The sequence below is a fragment of the Beta vulgaris genome, chromosome 3 (genome assembly GCF_026745355.1).
Source record: "Beta vulgaris subsp. vulgaris cultivar EL10 chromosome 3, EL10.2, whole genome shotgun sequence".
NCBI lineage: Eukaryota > Viridiplantae > Streptophyta > Magnoliopsida > Caryophyllales > Amaranthaceae > Beta > Beta vulgaris.
Window position 1 is genome coordinate 48,996,783 of NC_079204.1, and position 16,838 is coordinate 49,013,620.

Genomic DNA, 16,838 nt, shown 5'->3' on the forward strand with positions numbered 1-16,838 from the left:
GATGTGAGGATGAAAAGTAGGAGATTTTGATTATAAGAAATGGTTGACTTTTATTGATTGTGTATAATATGTTTTTCTTTTCACTTACAATTGCATGTTCATATATTTATACTAGCATATATGTCGGTGGACATGCATGCACCGACTCACTTACCTTTCCTTCTTGCATATTCTTTCAAGTTCTAGAGTACTCTAAGTAAGCTAATTGACTATCCTTAGACTACATACATGAGATTGCTAGATTGTTCTTGATATTTTACAAGATATGTTTGGTGCTTAATTCTAAACATTAGATATTTCAAGATTTTTCTGGATTAACTAATTTCAACACTCCCCCTTAATCTGAAAAATCTTGAACTCCGAGTCGTCTTCTAAAGTGGAAGAATTTATCTGTTGGAAGTGCCTTGGTGAATATATCCGCAAGTTGTTCTCCTGTTTTGCAGAATTGTAGCACGATCTCTTGTTTTTCGACTAACTCTCGGATGAAGTGGTGTCGTATCTCGATATGCTTCGTGCGACTATGAAAGACTGGATTCTTTGTCATTGCTATGGCTGACATATTGTCACAGTAGATGGTAGTTGGATCTTCTGCATCTTGTTGTAGATCTTTTAGGATTCTCCGTAGCCATACTGCTTCACATGCCGCGCTTGTTGACGCTATGTACTCAGCTTCTGCTGATGACAGAGCTACTGTAGCTTGTTTCTTTGTTGACCAAGAAATAGCCTTAGTTCCCAGCTGGAAGACGTAGCCACTTGTACTCTTCCGATCGTCAATGCTTCCGGCCCAATCGCTGTCTGTATATCCTGTAAGCTTGTGATTTTCCTCTGTCTCGTACAGAATTCCATAACTTTTTGTTCCCTTGACATACCTTAGAATCCTTTTTGCTGCTGCCAGGTGAGCTTTACTTGGCTCACTCATGAACCTTGGACACAATGCTTACAGAATGTACTATGTCTGGCTCGTTGTGTGTGAGATATATGAGAGAGCCGACCAGACTTCGATATATTGATGCATCGACCTTCTCTTTGCCATCATTCTTGGATAGCTTTTCATTAAGTGCCATTGGTGTAGCCAATGGCTTGCATTCACTCATGTTGAACTTTTTAAGTAGTCGTCTGCATATTTCTCCTGTGAGAAAATATTCTTCCTGGCTTTGCTTGACTTGCATGCCAAGGAAGTACTTCATGGCTCCAAGGTCGGTCATTTCATATTCCGACATCATTTCTTCTTAAATTCTTAATCATTTTTCGGATTAGTGCCTGTGTAGATTAGATCATCTACATAGAGGCACAATATGAGAAAATCTTGTGATCCTTGGGCCTTGATATATAGTGATGGCTCACTTGGGCTTTTTATAAACCCATTTTGAAGTAGGTAGCCATCTATTTTGCTATTCCAGGCCCTGGGTGCTTGTTAAGCCCATAAAGGGCTTTACGAAGGCGGTATACTTTGTCTTCTTTGCCTTCGATGAGATATCCTTGCGGTTGCTCAACATATACTTCTTCTTCGAGCTCACCTTTAGAAATGCGACTTGACATCTAATTGAAAGACTGGTAATTTAAGTTGAGCAGCAAGAGCAAGGACTGACCTGATAGTCTCCATGCGGACAACGGAGCATATGTCTCGTTAAAGTCAATCCCTGGTTGTTGGGAGTAACCTTTTGCGACGAGACGAGCCTTGTATTTTTGGATGGACCCATCTTCGTTATACTTGACCTTGTAGACCCATTTGAGACCGATGACTTCTTTGTCTTCAGGTTTCTCAACAAGCTCCCATGTGTTGTTTTTCTCGATCATCTTGATTTCTTCATTCATGGCCTCGATCCATTTCTCTTCTCTGATGCTTCTTGAAAGCTTTGTGGTTCGCTAGGAAGAGAGCCATGATAGCTTGATTGCATGGAAATCCTCCAAGTAGCTTGGTGGTCGCCGATCTCTTTGTGAACGTCGTACTACTGGAGCTGAGCTTTGAGAGCTTGATCCTGATGTTGGACTCACCGATCTCGAGAATGTTGTTGGAGATCTCGGTGATGATGGACTGGAGGATGATTGTGTTGCTGGATGATTTGGGCCTTCATCTCTCTTGGCTTGGTGGAAGAAAATCTCCTTCACGTGCTGAGATTCATTCCCATCCACGTCCATTGAGCTCCTTCATCGAATATGACATCTCTTGAGATTATTAGCTCTTAGATTCGGGTTGATAGAGACGATATCCTTTAGATTCGTCACTGTATCCAATGAAGATACATTTTTCTCCTTTTCCATCGAGTTTTTCCCGATTTTCTTTCGGGATGTGGGCATATGCGATGCACCCGAATACTTTGAGGTGCTCCACTCTTGGCTTTCTTTTATGCCAAGCTTCATAGGGTGTCATACCCATGACGACCTTCGTGGGAGATCGATTGAGAATGTAGATAGCCGTATGTACGGCTTCGGCCCAAAAACATTTGGGCAAGTTTTTGCCTTGCATCATGCTTCGGGCCATCTCAGCAATGGTCCGATTTCTTCTCTCCGCAACACCATTTTGCTGAGGTGTGCGTCTGACAGTTAATTCTCTTTTGATTCCATGCTCCTTACAGAAGCTGTTGAATTCTTTACTTGTAAATTCTCCCCCACGATCTGTTCTTAGAATTTTTATTGAATGCCCACTTTTTTTTCTGTGAGGGCTTTAAATTGCATGAAGTGGAAAATGCTTCGATTTTTCTCCAAGATATAAACCCACATCATGCGAGTGAAATCATCGACAAATAATAGAAAATATCTTTTTCCGCCAAGAGACGGATTTCTGGTAGGGCCCCATATATCTGCATGAACAAGCTCTAATGGAGCTCTGGCCCTCCAGGATGAAGTAGGGAATGGCAATCTATGCATTTTGCCATATATACACCCTCACATATTTTTCTTTCATTAGTTATAGGTGGAAGCCAATCACCATTTCTTTTTGTTTTATAGTAAACTGTAAACTAGTTTTAAACGTTAAAATTTAGATGCCCGAATCTCAAATGCCACAATGTGGACTCATCCACCATAGAACTTAGGGCAACATTATGCTCCAATTGCATTCTTAATGGAAATATTTTATTAGGAGCCATTTGAGTATGTAATTAATTGCCTTTTTCTTATCAAATATGAGGCATTTATTAGCATCAAATTTCACCATGTAGCCTCTTTGAATTAGTTGGCCTACACTTAATAAATTTTGTGCAAGCCCGGGGACATAGAAAACATCAAAATAAATTTAGACGAGCCGTTTTTTGTTCTAACGGCTATTGTCCCCTTGCCAACAACCTCTTGGTTGCTTCCATCACCAAGAGTAATTTGTGTTTTTATGTTTTCGTCCAGACTGACAAATGAATTTTTGTTGCCAGTCATGTGGTTTGAACAACCACTATCAATATACCATATATCATTTGACTCTTGGTGAGCATTTAAACATGTATAAAATAATTGATCTCTAGGCTCCTTATTTTCCGTAAAATTGGCCCTCCTTTTGCCGGAACCAACAATCTTTTTCAAAATGAGTGTGCTTTTTGCATCTTTTACACTTATACCGGCAATCTTGTGTATTATGGCCATTTTTCTTACATAAATTGCAATAGGAGCCAGATTGATTATTTTCTCGATTCCTTGATTTTTATAACTTCCTCTCCCCCTGCTACGGTTATATGAAGTACCTCCTTTACCGTAGCCATTTCTACTTTTATTTTCTCCATTATTAGAGAATTTTAATTTTGCTTGAAAAGCTTGTTCTAGTGGCTGCTCTATAAATCTCCGCATTCTATCTTCATGTGCTAGAAGGGAGCCCATTAATTCAGTTAAACTTAATTAGATAAATCTTTATTAGACTCTTCTATAGCAGCCACTATATGATCATAATTTTTGGGGAGACTTCTTAATTTTTCCGAACAACTTGGACATCTTCAATTTTATCTCCATTAGTTCGGATTTGATTTATAATATTTGTTACTCGACTAAAAAATTCTTGAATTGTTTCATTTTCCACCATTAATAAATTATCAAAGTCTCTCCATAAAGATTGGAGTTTGAAGAGTATTACCTTTTCGGAGCCCCTATATTTTGTCTCCAGGATACTCCAAGCCTCCTTGGCCGTTGTAGCAGCCATGATGGTAGGGAGAATAGTTTCATCTACTCCTCGATAGATCAAGGATAGGGCATAATTATCCCTTATCCGATTTTGTTTATATTGCTTGCGGCTGTGCTTCATCCCAAGTAGCTTCTTGGTAAATCATTTGGTTGTTCATAACCATTTTGTACTAACTCCCACAAATCTTGTGAGATAAATATGGATTTCATTTGGATAGACCATTGTTGATATTTTTCTCCCTTAAATGTGGGTACCCAATTTACTTGAGGGTAGTTAAATGTGTTTGAGGTTGAAGTGTTTGGGGAAGTCATTTTAATTTATGTGGTGTTTTGTTTTTTTTTAAGGGAGTTGGATTATTTTGTGTTTAATTGTTGAAGGTTTTGGATTATAGTGGCTCTTGATACCAAATGTTGGAATTAATTTAGTGGAAATGTAGTGGGCTTTGAATTATTTTGATTGTGTGATGTTGATGATGTGAGGATGAAAAGTAGGAGAGTTTGATTATAAGAAATGGTTGACTTTTATTGATTGTGTATAATATGTTTTTCTTTTCACTTACAATTGCATGTTCATATATTTATACTAGCATATATGTCGGTGGACATGCATGCACCGACTCACTTACCTTTCCTTCTTGCATATTCTTTCAAGTTCTAGAGTACTCTAAGTAAGCTAATTGACTATCCTTAGACTACATACATGAGATTGCTAGATTGTTCTTGATATTTTACAAGATATGTTTGGGCTTAATTTTAAACATTAGATATTTCAAGATTTTTCTGGATTAACTAATTTCAACAAATTTACAGAATTAAAAAGTATAACAAGGACTCTTTTTATGCGTTGAATTTTTTTTCTTGTAATTTTGTTTAGGATTCAATGGCAAATCAATTTTGTCTTGGATTCTATTTAAGACATCAATAACAAATCTCAGATTTTCTAGAAAGTTCCTTTTTTAAAAGTTAAGACTCAAGAGACTTTTTTTCAATTATTATATCCTGAATCTTACGCCCAAATTGGGTATTCTGGAAAAAACTTTGTTAATTGAATCCCGCTCTGCATACTAACTAGAGGCAATTGAAAGAAATCTTGACTGAGTACAAAGTAAGACAATATATAAATATCTTAAAGTTCTCATAAGTGAAACTTCTGATAGCATACTAGAACAGATAAATTGTCAACTATAAATCGTAATTGGGTATTTTAATTAGGGAATAAGAAAACACCCTAGACCATCTCTGGTACGAGCACTAAATATAAACCTACCTATGACTTATCAAAGTAACTAGTCTTACTCCTCCACTCTCAATCCCACCCCCCAATCATATCTTGGGATAGTTTGTAGTTTGTACCAAATGAGCCACAATCCGCAGATGGTGTACACGTCTGTATGGTGAGCAAGATGCGTGTATTTATGTGGCTAGCAGGTCAAATATACATGAATAACAAATTAAATGAATACATGTAAATGACTAACAAGTCAAATAAACATATTTATATCTCTATTTGTATATGTTCATTGGTATTGGTCTCTATACGCATAACCTAGTGTTTGATGTTTATCGTACGCACTTTACTCACTATATAAATGTGTGCACTTACTAATTTGCAAATAAACCATAACAAAACAAACTATATCAATTGCCAAAAAAAAAAAAAAAAAAAAAAGACACTATATCAGGAAAAACGCAAATGAGTAAGAGAATCTTAGAAATAAAAACAACAAAACCCTCCCGATGCATAACACCCACCTCACAACACCAATTCACCTCATTACGGACAATGGGGTGACATATTACATGGAAAGCAACAAAATCGACATGTAGGTTTCACGGAAGTACAATCCTCATTTTCTCATGCGTCGAGACATAACAAATAAAAAGGATAAAAGCTCCAAATTTAACTCAATTTATGTGTCATGGTAGTTAAACACAAGAGATAAGAAGCGCAGACACCATGAAAAACTATTCATGAGTTCAAAATCGATTTGGTCTATAATGAATTCGGGCTTCATTCATCTGTTAGCAAGCTGCGTTTAGACTTATAATTCAAAGACAAAACTGATTTGCATAGAGATCAATCAATATATGCGAACCACATACATCACACACATCTCACAACACCATTTCATCGAACACCCGACAAAGCGACAAATCCAATGACATATAACATGAACGTGCAACTCAACACATGCATTACGCACATCTCACAATACCACATCGGACACCCTATAAATGTGATGACACATCACACAGAAAAACAGCCAAGCATGATCTAGAGTTCAAGGACATATAATCCTCACGAACTCGAGCATATCTTTGGATATAAGATAAACTATAGATGCTTGGAATTTAACTCAGCTCTATTCAATAACTAGTTTGCACTTGGACTTACAACGGTACAAAACAACAAAAATCCACGGATAGTTTGGAATTGGTTTGGTCAGTACTCAATTTGAGCTATGTTAATTTGTTAACAAGTCAAGCTCAAAGTTATGATTTACTTGTAATTCAGAGATAGTACTCAGCTATTTGGCTCATTGCTCGTTCTTTGAAAACGTTATATACACTCTGCCCAACGACCACAACTTACATGAAATAATCATCCCCAAGCATTGGGCATATGGGACGCTAATGCCGGAGTATTATAGCATACCAGTATTGAGCGATGCAGTAACATCACTTACATGAAGTAATTGTTCCCACCAATTTGCATGTTGTGATGCTAATACCTGAGTGATATGATAACACTTCAGTCTCCTAGCACGCCTATACGTCGGAACATTGCTTATCAAAAGAAAACCAAATTAGGGCCAAACTTGAGGTGTTCCTAAGAGCAGTAATAGCTCTCCAATAAACTCTTCATTGTTCTCTCTTCAAGCTACTTTCCAAAACATCTAAAAAACACCCAACTTTAAAGAGCTCTTTCACTATTTGATGATTTCCATGTCAATTAATCAAACTCCATTTCTCATTTCTCTCAAATGATATTCTCTCCAAAAGACACTTTTAAAAATATCCCAAAATCCCGCATTGATTGGATAAGAAGGAATTCTCTATTCTCTCTCCCTTGAAAATCTCTCGCAAAAACTACGAAGCCAAGCTCGAGTAAGTATGTCAAGTATTATTTTGAACAAAGCGGACCATGTTAGTGCTCTATAAGACTCTTAAGCAGATGTTCTACTAATTCACAAACAACCAAACAAAGCACCTTGTGATACACTTTCAAATACAAAAAAAGAAAAAGAACACCGGGTGACTCAGATTTTTGTGAACAAAGATGCACTAAGAGAATAACTAACGATGTATTCCGAGAATTTTATGCAAAAAGTGTGAACAATAATTTGAGAAACAGTGGTAGGAACAGGTGCGCCTGTATTAATCCCAACCAAACAATACTTGACTAAACCTGATTAACCACAGTCCATAATTGTGACTAAATTTTACTCCTAATTATAACTCATCTGCCCTTAAGCTCATGTTAAGGTACACTGACAACCAAAAGAGCAACCACTGGAAACAGGGTCAACTATTAACCTGCTTATGAAAAAGAACCAATTCTTCCCCTCCAACACCTTCACTAGGATAATAATAATATTACAGTAACTTGGAGAAAGGAACCATCAGAACATAAATAAGATCTATTTGACAGCAAATCACGCAGGAACCAAGCTCAAAACAGGATTAACACGACCAGCCAAACTACGCGTGAGCCAAGCTCAAAACAGGGTTACCAACTTACCATGACCAGCCAAACTACGCGTGAGCCAAGCTAAAAACAGGGTTACCAACTTACCATGACCAGCCAAATTACGCAGGAGCCAAGCTCAAACAAATTACTAACACAACCTGCAAAACTACACAGGAGCCAAGCTCAAACAATTACTAACACAACCTGAAAAACTACGCAGGAGCCAAACTCAAAGACCACAGTATCAACTCCATTCAATGGAGATTGAAAAATGCTCCAGATTCCAGTCAGTTTACATGTAATAGTGGGAGCAAAAGTCGAGCAAATTCACAGACAATCATAAGGGTACTCTCAAAACAGATACCTGAGACGCCACAACTTAATGAATAAAGATGTGAGTAAACAACCGCACACTTCAGGAAATATGGAGCAAAACATGTGCTGCAAGCCTGCAATTGCAAATATAAGAAACTAGAATGGACTATGGTTCTCTTCCTTAACACGAGAGAAAATTGAACATCTTAAAATTGCTTAAACTTGATCAGCCTTGCTCTAAACTGGTGCTTACACATGATTAATTCCATGGTGCCTCGCTCTAAAAGCTCCTATTTAAGGTGAAGAAGACGAACTAAACCGAAACATTAATCTCTAAAGCACTCAAACCGCTCCCAAACAAGTATGCCACTCATCAGCACTGGACTTCCTCATTCAATTTCACCTCACAATATAGTTTTATAGCATACCATGATTTCCATGCACATCCATTATAATCTTGCTCCAAAACCAAAAATAAAATGTGGCAATAGGCCCATCACTCATCATAGACATCAGTCCACTGAGTGGTTACGTGTATAACAGCATGATAAAATAATGTCAATTTCCTAGTTCTTAACCATCACATTCCTCAGAACTAGTATGTGAGATAATAATTCCCCCAAATCACTTGTGAGGTACTTCTACAGTTCAAAATTGAGCACCCCTCTCTACTAAAAAAAACTTGCAGCACTTCCATCTTCCTCCCATCAATCTCAACATAAATGCAACACTGCATTCAACAAAACGACCCTCAACTATCTAATAATTCGTCTCCACCTTGGCTGGTCCCAGTAGCTCCTTTCAGATCCATTTTTCCGACGAAATACAATATACACATCTCACCTCCCTTCCCTTTCAAAAACTTCACATCCCAGTCTCTTACTCTCTCAGTTTCTTTATGTTATTCCTACGAGGAATGTGGAACTACACTTAGTATAACACACCTTCTGCAATCCCAAGTAAGGTAATATGGGGCATCCCAATGAGAAACCAAAAACAACGTTGAGAAACGGAGGACTACATATCTATTTTTACGAAGAAGAAAATAACAAAAAAATTACCCACAACAATTATCCTAGAACTTTGTGCACACCCAAGTATTCTTATTATATTGGGATGGAGTATCTGGCAATGCTAATATATATGTTGCCATCCTGCAAGAATGATATCATAAACCGTTCTCCGTCAAAGGAGGCAAGGGACCCCCATGTCAAAACAACTGCTAGTTTTAGTTCTAAAGAACTAAGATCAGTTCACATCAGTTTAGAGCTGCCTCAATTACAGACAAAATGCAGCAGAATAATCACAACGTCAAAGCACAAACTGTAGCATATGAACTTAGAAGACGGCCAGACGATAAAACAAAACGAAACCAGCTAAGTAGACCAACACAGTAACACCAGCAAACCAGAGACCTCACAGCCCCCATTCTCTTTAAGTTACAAGTTACAACTCCAGGCTACCAATTGTCTACACGGCCAACAAACACTTCCACTCCACCCTTTTCCCAATGCTTCCTTCGACTGGACAACTCAGTATCAATGAAATAAATAGATAAAACGAGAGCAATACAGCAGAGTCTTGGCCCATGAGAAAGTAACATCAAGTTTAAAATCAATTACTAGGGCTATAAGCAGCATCACGCATTACAATACTTGCTCCACACCGATAACAATTTGCTATTAAAGCATCAAGGAGCGCTAAATCATTTTATATTTGATCAGTATGCAAATTTCGAATTCTCTACACCAAAACACTTCTAAACTGGCAATGATATGAGAACTCAGTTCTTTGAATATCGAAAAACAACACACAGCAACAGAAGATTAGCTTTACTCTAAAAAATTAACGAGAAAGTGAACATAGTTCCAGTTTTTTGCATCAAATTCGAAAAAAAATGATCTTCCAGGGCCATCAGTATCGACCTACTACAGAAAAGCTATGAAAGCGAATTAACCGACACACATGAATATCAATGAACAACTCTACAAACAGATATCTGACATTAGAGTTTTGGATTTTACTGAGATCCATCACCACCATGCAAAAGAGTAAAGACAAACACAGATAAGAACATAGCATTATCCTACATAGAGAACAAGATATATCAGGAATAATATTCAAATAGGTAATTAGTAACACAGAGAAATGGTAATGAAGAGTTGCAGATGAGATCTATAACCATTAACATAAATTCAATAATGATACTGATGGCCAGATTGAGATACTGCAAAGGAAACAAAAAATAGAAGTAAGTAATCTGTTAGTGTGAGTAAGCAAGATATCAAGCAATCTGTTAGTATGTGGGTAAGCAACATCTGCACAAGGAACATAAAGAAAATACGCAAACTCCGCAAATTGATTATCAAAGTGCCACAAACCAGCAAATAAGTACTTACAACTGGTGCAGATGTGGCCACCCCTGTTGACCAACAAGGTGAATGCACCAGACTGTGACTGCCCCTTGCCATGGGACCTCGTACATTTATAGACATAAGGGTTTCTAACAAGGGAAGCAGCAATACTAAAAAGCAAGAAACATTGAAAAAGAAACTGGTAACTTGCCATAATGCTTCTATTATATCTTATCGAGCTTGTCTGGCTTGATAATTGGATTGGCTTTAGCTATAGCACTCTGAGCAGCGGCCTGATAATCGAAGGGACAATCATGCTTGTCAGAGTACCGGTGAGTGGAACAGAACATGTTTCCGCACCTACAGCTAAAGCCAGTCAAACCAACCCGCTTACGGCAAGTCATGCATCTAGTTGGACCTGCTTTCTTGGCCTCAGAGGGTTGTTCAACGCCTGAATCACAGGATACTTTAACATTTACGCTTTTTGTCACAACTACTTCCGACTTCAAATCAACAGAAGCAGCAGCAGCAGCTTCTTTCCCCTTGGAGGTCCCGTTCACGATGTTATCAAAAGAAGAGGCTGCAAGCCTTGTTTGTTCCTCCTTCAGGACCGTTTCTCGGTGACATTTGGAACACATATTCCTGGTTCCTGCACGTCCGAAGAACCCACAATTGTTAACGCATAGAACTGGGCGGTCTGGTGTTTGGCATCCGGTCTCATCGTGATCCATTATTTCTTATTCCCTGTCAAGAAAGGAATTCGAATACCCGTCAAATTCACAACAATCTTCACTCTTAAAGCCACCTTCATTCAACACCACCAGGCGGTCACAAACATGCACCAAACCCAAATTCCTAAAGCTAACAAGCTATAGATAAGCTTATAAAGCACTGCCTAATCCTAAAAACACCAATATATCAGTATTTCAGTCTCTCAATGGATTCCAAATGAGGTTTTTATAACGAAAACCGCATCACCGACCATCAAACTAATGCAATATGAAGGCTATCAACTTCTAAATTTTCCGAGTACCACGAAAATTCCATCACAAAACTATTACATATCAACACAAATGACTACTATTGAAAAACCACTTCAAAATGACAGTAAATCATCAATAAAACAACACCCAACCACGACGAAACCGACTTCCATTAAAATGAGATCAAATTACTACAGATGGAACATTAACCTAACACAAAGATTAATTGAAACTGAAGCTACCCTTCAATTAATAATCTTCAATTTGAAGTATCAGCAAAACTAAACTCAAAACCCCATGTTCAATTCAGTAAACTTCAAGCTAAACTAAAGCTTAAGATTAACTCCACTTCTATAAAAATCAAGATCAATAACCTTATATTATACAAATAACTACCCACACAGCAGCATCCAATACACAAAAAACATATACATAAAATTCAAAAATCAGCACATCTATAGACAGTAAAGAATTTAATTTGATTAATAATAATATCTCCCAAAAAAAGGGTTGACAAAAATCACTTATTAAGAAATAAAATCAACCCCAATTAAAATCTACAACTCAAGGATAATATTCAGAAACCATAAATCAATTAGGTCACACAATAAACAAACCGACAAAAAAAAAATCATACCTACAAAAATAGAAAAATAAAAATACAAATTACGGATCGAATATAAGAAAAAGAAAAAAAAAATACGAAGATCGAATATGAAGAAAAAAAAGTAGGTCAAAAGAAATTAACCTGATGAAAGATCTGTAAGAGAGAGATAAATTGTTAGGTTTAATCGATGGAGATTATATTAAAAGAACTAGAATTAATTTTTGAAATTTTGAAAGATGGAATATTATTATTAAGATTAACAACAAAAATGAAAAAAAAGAAAGAAAAGACGATTCCTTTATGAAAAAAAAAAAAAAAAAGTAAAGAGTTGTTGTTGTTGTTGTTGGTATTAGTAGTAAAGAAAACAAGAAGTATAAGGAGAAATATCACAAGTGGAAGATGATAAAGAGTGATGGAGACAATAGAGGAAAAAAAGGAGAAAGTGATAATGATGATAAGAGCAGTGAGGAGGAGAGAGAATATCGGTGGCTACAGATTTTAAGATAACAAAACACCATTTGCATTTCCTATTGGCGTCTCTTGTTTTTATACTACCTCTATACTTTTTAATGGCTATTAGAAGTGTATGATTTGGATTAGTGCTTAATCTAATATGATCATAATGAAATTGAACTTCAATTTTCCGATCCAAACCCAAATCAATTAGAATTTTAATCTGATCCAATTCAATCTGAATTTTCATATTCTATATTGAATCTGATACGAAAATTCGATTTTTTAAAACTCTAGTTTTTCGATGAAATAAATTAAGCAAAACAATAGCCTAATAGATTTTATTGTCGTCTCTTTTTTTTTAGGTCTTTTTAGTTGTAATATTTTACCATTTAGATTTTTTTTAATGGATATATTTGTCGAATATTTCTACTTTTAATATGTGATACCCATTTATTATAGACCTTTATACCTTTATTTTTATCACCATCATGCAAAAAACAACTATTTTATGTTTTATTGATCTACTTGTCAATACTTCCTAAGTATGTATTATGATAATGTAAACGTAACAATTAAGAAAGACGGAGGAAGTAATTATTAATAGTAGAAGCGGTTGGGTTTTGGTCGGGCTGGATGAAATGAATGAGCCCAGTGGATGAGTTAGTCGGCGAGTTGCCGACTCATTTGACCAGTTGGTTTATAATTATGGTTTTTTTTTTAATTCTGGGTTGTAATCATGGTTTCTTAAGGGCCACGAAGCTTATTTTTGGGGTGGGTAGTTGGGAGTTGGATGCACTAACACAATTTATTTGAAAAGAATATTAAAGAAAGTAAAGTATACAAAATTAGTATTCAATGCCTATAATAAAATTATAATCATTGTTAGGCTATATTCAGTTCACCTTATTTTTGCTTATTTCAGATCTAATCAGATCAGATCAGATCAGATCAGATCAGAAAAAATAAGTTCAGATCAGTTCAGATTATGCTTATATTTAAAAATCATTATATCTTTCATTACATATTAGTAAAAATTATAATTGAATATTAATAAAGTACTCATTGAAACGATTCAAACAAGACCCCACATGACTATATTTTTTTCTTATATATTGAGAAAAATCTAAAAGATAAGATCTTGTTATCAGATCAGTTCAGATCAGATCAGATCAGATCAGATCAGAAAAAATAAGTTCAGATCAGATCAGATCAGATAAGTTCAGATCAGAAAATTTCAGGTGAACTAAACATAGCCTTAGTTTATTTAATTTATTTTATCTTGTCTAATAAAATTGTTTACGGTGTGTAGGTAATTTCTTACCTTATCTTATCTTATCTTGTTTGATTTTAAATTATCAGATATTATCTTATTTTATCTTGTTACAAACAAGTAAAATAAATTGAATAAAACAAAGCCTCCATTCATTTATTGACTTAAAAACACCGAAAAATAAAGAAAAAATCATTATTCTCCTCCTGGAAGATTATTCGCTTCTTTATTTAATTTTTTTCACCATTAATAAATATTTGTAGAATATAAAGCCAATCAATATATACAAATATATTAATGTATAAATTATAATTATAGTTTGAATATAAAATCAACTTAATGAACTAAAATTCAAAATATGTTTTAGATTATATAATTATAGTGGCTATTGTAGCCACTGTTAAACATCGCCCATAAAGTACTTGAAATCACCCAGAATATATTTTTATAGACCAATTTACCCTTTCGTCTTTTCTACACTACCCACCACCCCCACCACCACCAACCTACTGCCATTTCACCTTCTCTTTTCCCCACCACCTACCTTCCCACTACCACCATCGACCTCCACCGCAGCCACCTTGGCGTCGAATTTTTTTTATACTGGAGAACGTCCCTCCCATGGGCTGAACGTCCTGGCGGGACGTTCTAAGTATAAAAAAAAGTTCGACGCAAAGGTGGTTGTGTGCAACGTAATGCGAAGGTGGTGGTGGTGTGCGACGTCACGCGAAGTGGAGGTGAGGGTGAGGGTGAGGGTGGTGGTGGTGGTGGTGGTGGTGTGCGACGTCACGCGAAGTGAGGTGCGGGTGAGGGTGAGGATGGTGGTGGTACGTAAACAGTGAAGGAGAGAGAAGGGTAATTTCAATGGAGGTGAGGGTGGTGGAGTGAGGTGCGTGGGTGGTGGTGGAAGGCAGGAGGTGAGGGAGATGGTGGTGGTGGCGGCGGCCAGGCAGGCAGGAGGTGAGGTGGATGGTGTTGATTTAAGAAAAAAATGTGGAAAGGTTATAAATGTAATTTCATTATTTTTTGGGCGATTTTAAGTAATTGTTGGGCAATGTATAGAAGTTCAGTTTTTTTTTATTATTATTAGTTTTGTTAAAAATAAGGTACTAATAGAAAGTAATTTCATCTTTTTGTTGCCCGATTTGTTAGAATAATCTAATTGTGGTGGAGATTTCAAATGTTAGGTTTGTTAAAAATAAAGTACTTTAGTCGTGGTGGAGGTGTTTGTTGTGGTTTGGAGTATGGAGGTGAAAAATAAGGGCAGTTGTATATGGGAGAAGTATTAAATTATATGGGGTGGTTTTTATAAGGGATTGGGATAGGAGAAAGGAATGAGAAGTACGACCAAACTGTATATACATGTGTTAAGAATATGTATCGTACGCGCTAATAAATCGAACAATAAAGTATAATATACGGAAAAATTAAGAAATAAAAAAATAAATATTACACGAAAAATCTTTAACCTGGAAATCCTTGAATATAGAGAAAATCACGAACAATATTACTAGAACTTTGAATATGAGATGATGATACAAGGAGAATTATTTGACAATCTAAACTCTCTAACTTTTCTCTAGTGTTTTCTAGTCTCTCTGATCAAAAGAATATTCCTCGTTTCCCATAATGAATAGACGGCCTCAAACATATTTATAATGGAACATGAACAAAATCCTATAACACCAAGGAAAACAGAGTAAAAGAAGAAAAATACTACGAAAGGAAAAACTCGCTGGCGTAGGCCCAACCCCCCCCCCTCCCCCGGCTGGCATCTTGCGTACACCACGCGCTGGAGCACCATGGTCGGTTGTGGGCGCAGCACCCCCTAAGAGCTATTATAGCTTGTTGTGCACCACAAACCATCAACCTACCTTCTTCTTACTACCATCTCTACAATATAACCAACAATCTCCCACCTGTATTTCGGGAAAAGTGAAGAACATTCCCTCAATAGATTTGTAGCCACAATCTCAACTTGTCATCATCACTCTCCACACATAACCTACTACAGAACCACTTCCAACTCACATAGGAAGCAACATCGAGGCCTCACTCGACCCCGATTCTCCATCACAACATGAACCATAAAGGACTTTTCATAGTTCTACGAGCATCTTGGCTACGCTCCAACCCGAACAAAACATCCTTCTCTAGGCTCGATTTCTCATACAGCACTCTCGTGTGTGCCCTTTTCACCTTGTTTGTTCCATAACCGAAGAGACACTGATTTTACCACCATGTTTATTCTTCACAAGCCTACTATATACGAACATTTGACTGAACGACACTCTTCGTGAAATTTTCTTCATCCCTTCTTTAGCTACCTTTGTCATGTTCCCCATGGTGTACATTGTTCCACTACTTGCACCTCGAGCTACTACCATAACGCCCTTAGCAACTTTCCAGGAACAACCTTCAAACACTACTTTGTAGTGGGACCTCTCAAGTTGACTAATTGATTTCAAGTTTTCCTTCAAATTTGGGATGAACTTGACATCCTTCAACTCAAACATGTCCCCGCTTGCAAGCTTCACGATCACATCTCCCTTGCCTTCAACCTCTAATGGTTTATCATCTGCAAGGTACACTTTTCCGAGTTTCTTAAATTTCAGATTTTGAAACAACTCCTTGCACGGCGAATTGAAGAATGAAACGAAGAACCCGAATCCAAGATCCGTGAACCAGTTGAGCTTGCTGCACTGCTTACCACCCAAACATTAGAAACAAACTTCGTTACAAAGTTCGTCGAAGCACCGCGCTCTTCATCGCTATATTGATCCTACTTTTTCTTTTTCTTCCCCTTAGAAATGTATATGGAATCTTCTCACTGGTTCCTATAGTGATATTTCTCGCCACATTATCAATACTCCGCTTCTGCCTTACCAACTCGTCCATTGCTCTTTGATCTTTTAGACTTTTCTTGCTTAGATCTCTCATGTTGTCTCTTCCCTCTACCCTCAACGTTGTATGCTCCACAAGATGATTCCCTGTAATTATGTCGATAAATTCTTTCACTTAACACCAAATCCCTAACATCATCCAACTTTACTGCTTTCTT

The 16,838-nt window shown here is 36.9% G+C and overlaps 1 protein-coding gene across 1 annotated transcript; it reads right to left on the reverse strand.

The window, feature by feature from the left end:
* Positions 1 to 10,439: 10,439 nt before the first annotated feature.
* LOC104889258 (zinc finger A20 and AN1 domain-containing stress-associated protein 8) lies at positions 10,440 to 12,547 on the reverse strand. Its single transcript, XM_010674446.4, has 2 exons — positions 12,193 to 12,547; positions 10,440 to 11,205 (listed from the first exon to the last, which is right to left on the reverse strand). Exon 2 carries the CDS (start codon positions 11,190 to 11,192, stop codon positions 10,686 to 10,688), a length of 507 nt encoding a protein of 168 aa, XP_010672748.2. The 5' UTR covers positions 11,193 to 11,205; positions 12,193 to 12,547; the 3' UTR covers positions 10,440 to 10,685.
* Between the last annotated feature and the right edge of the window lie 4,291 nt (positions 12,548 to 16,838).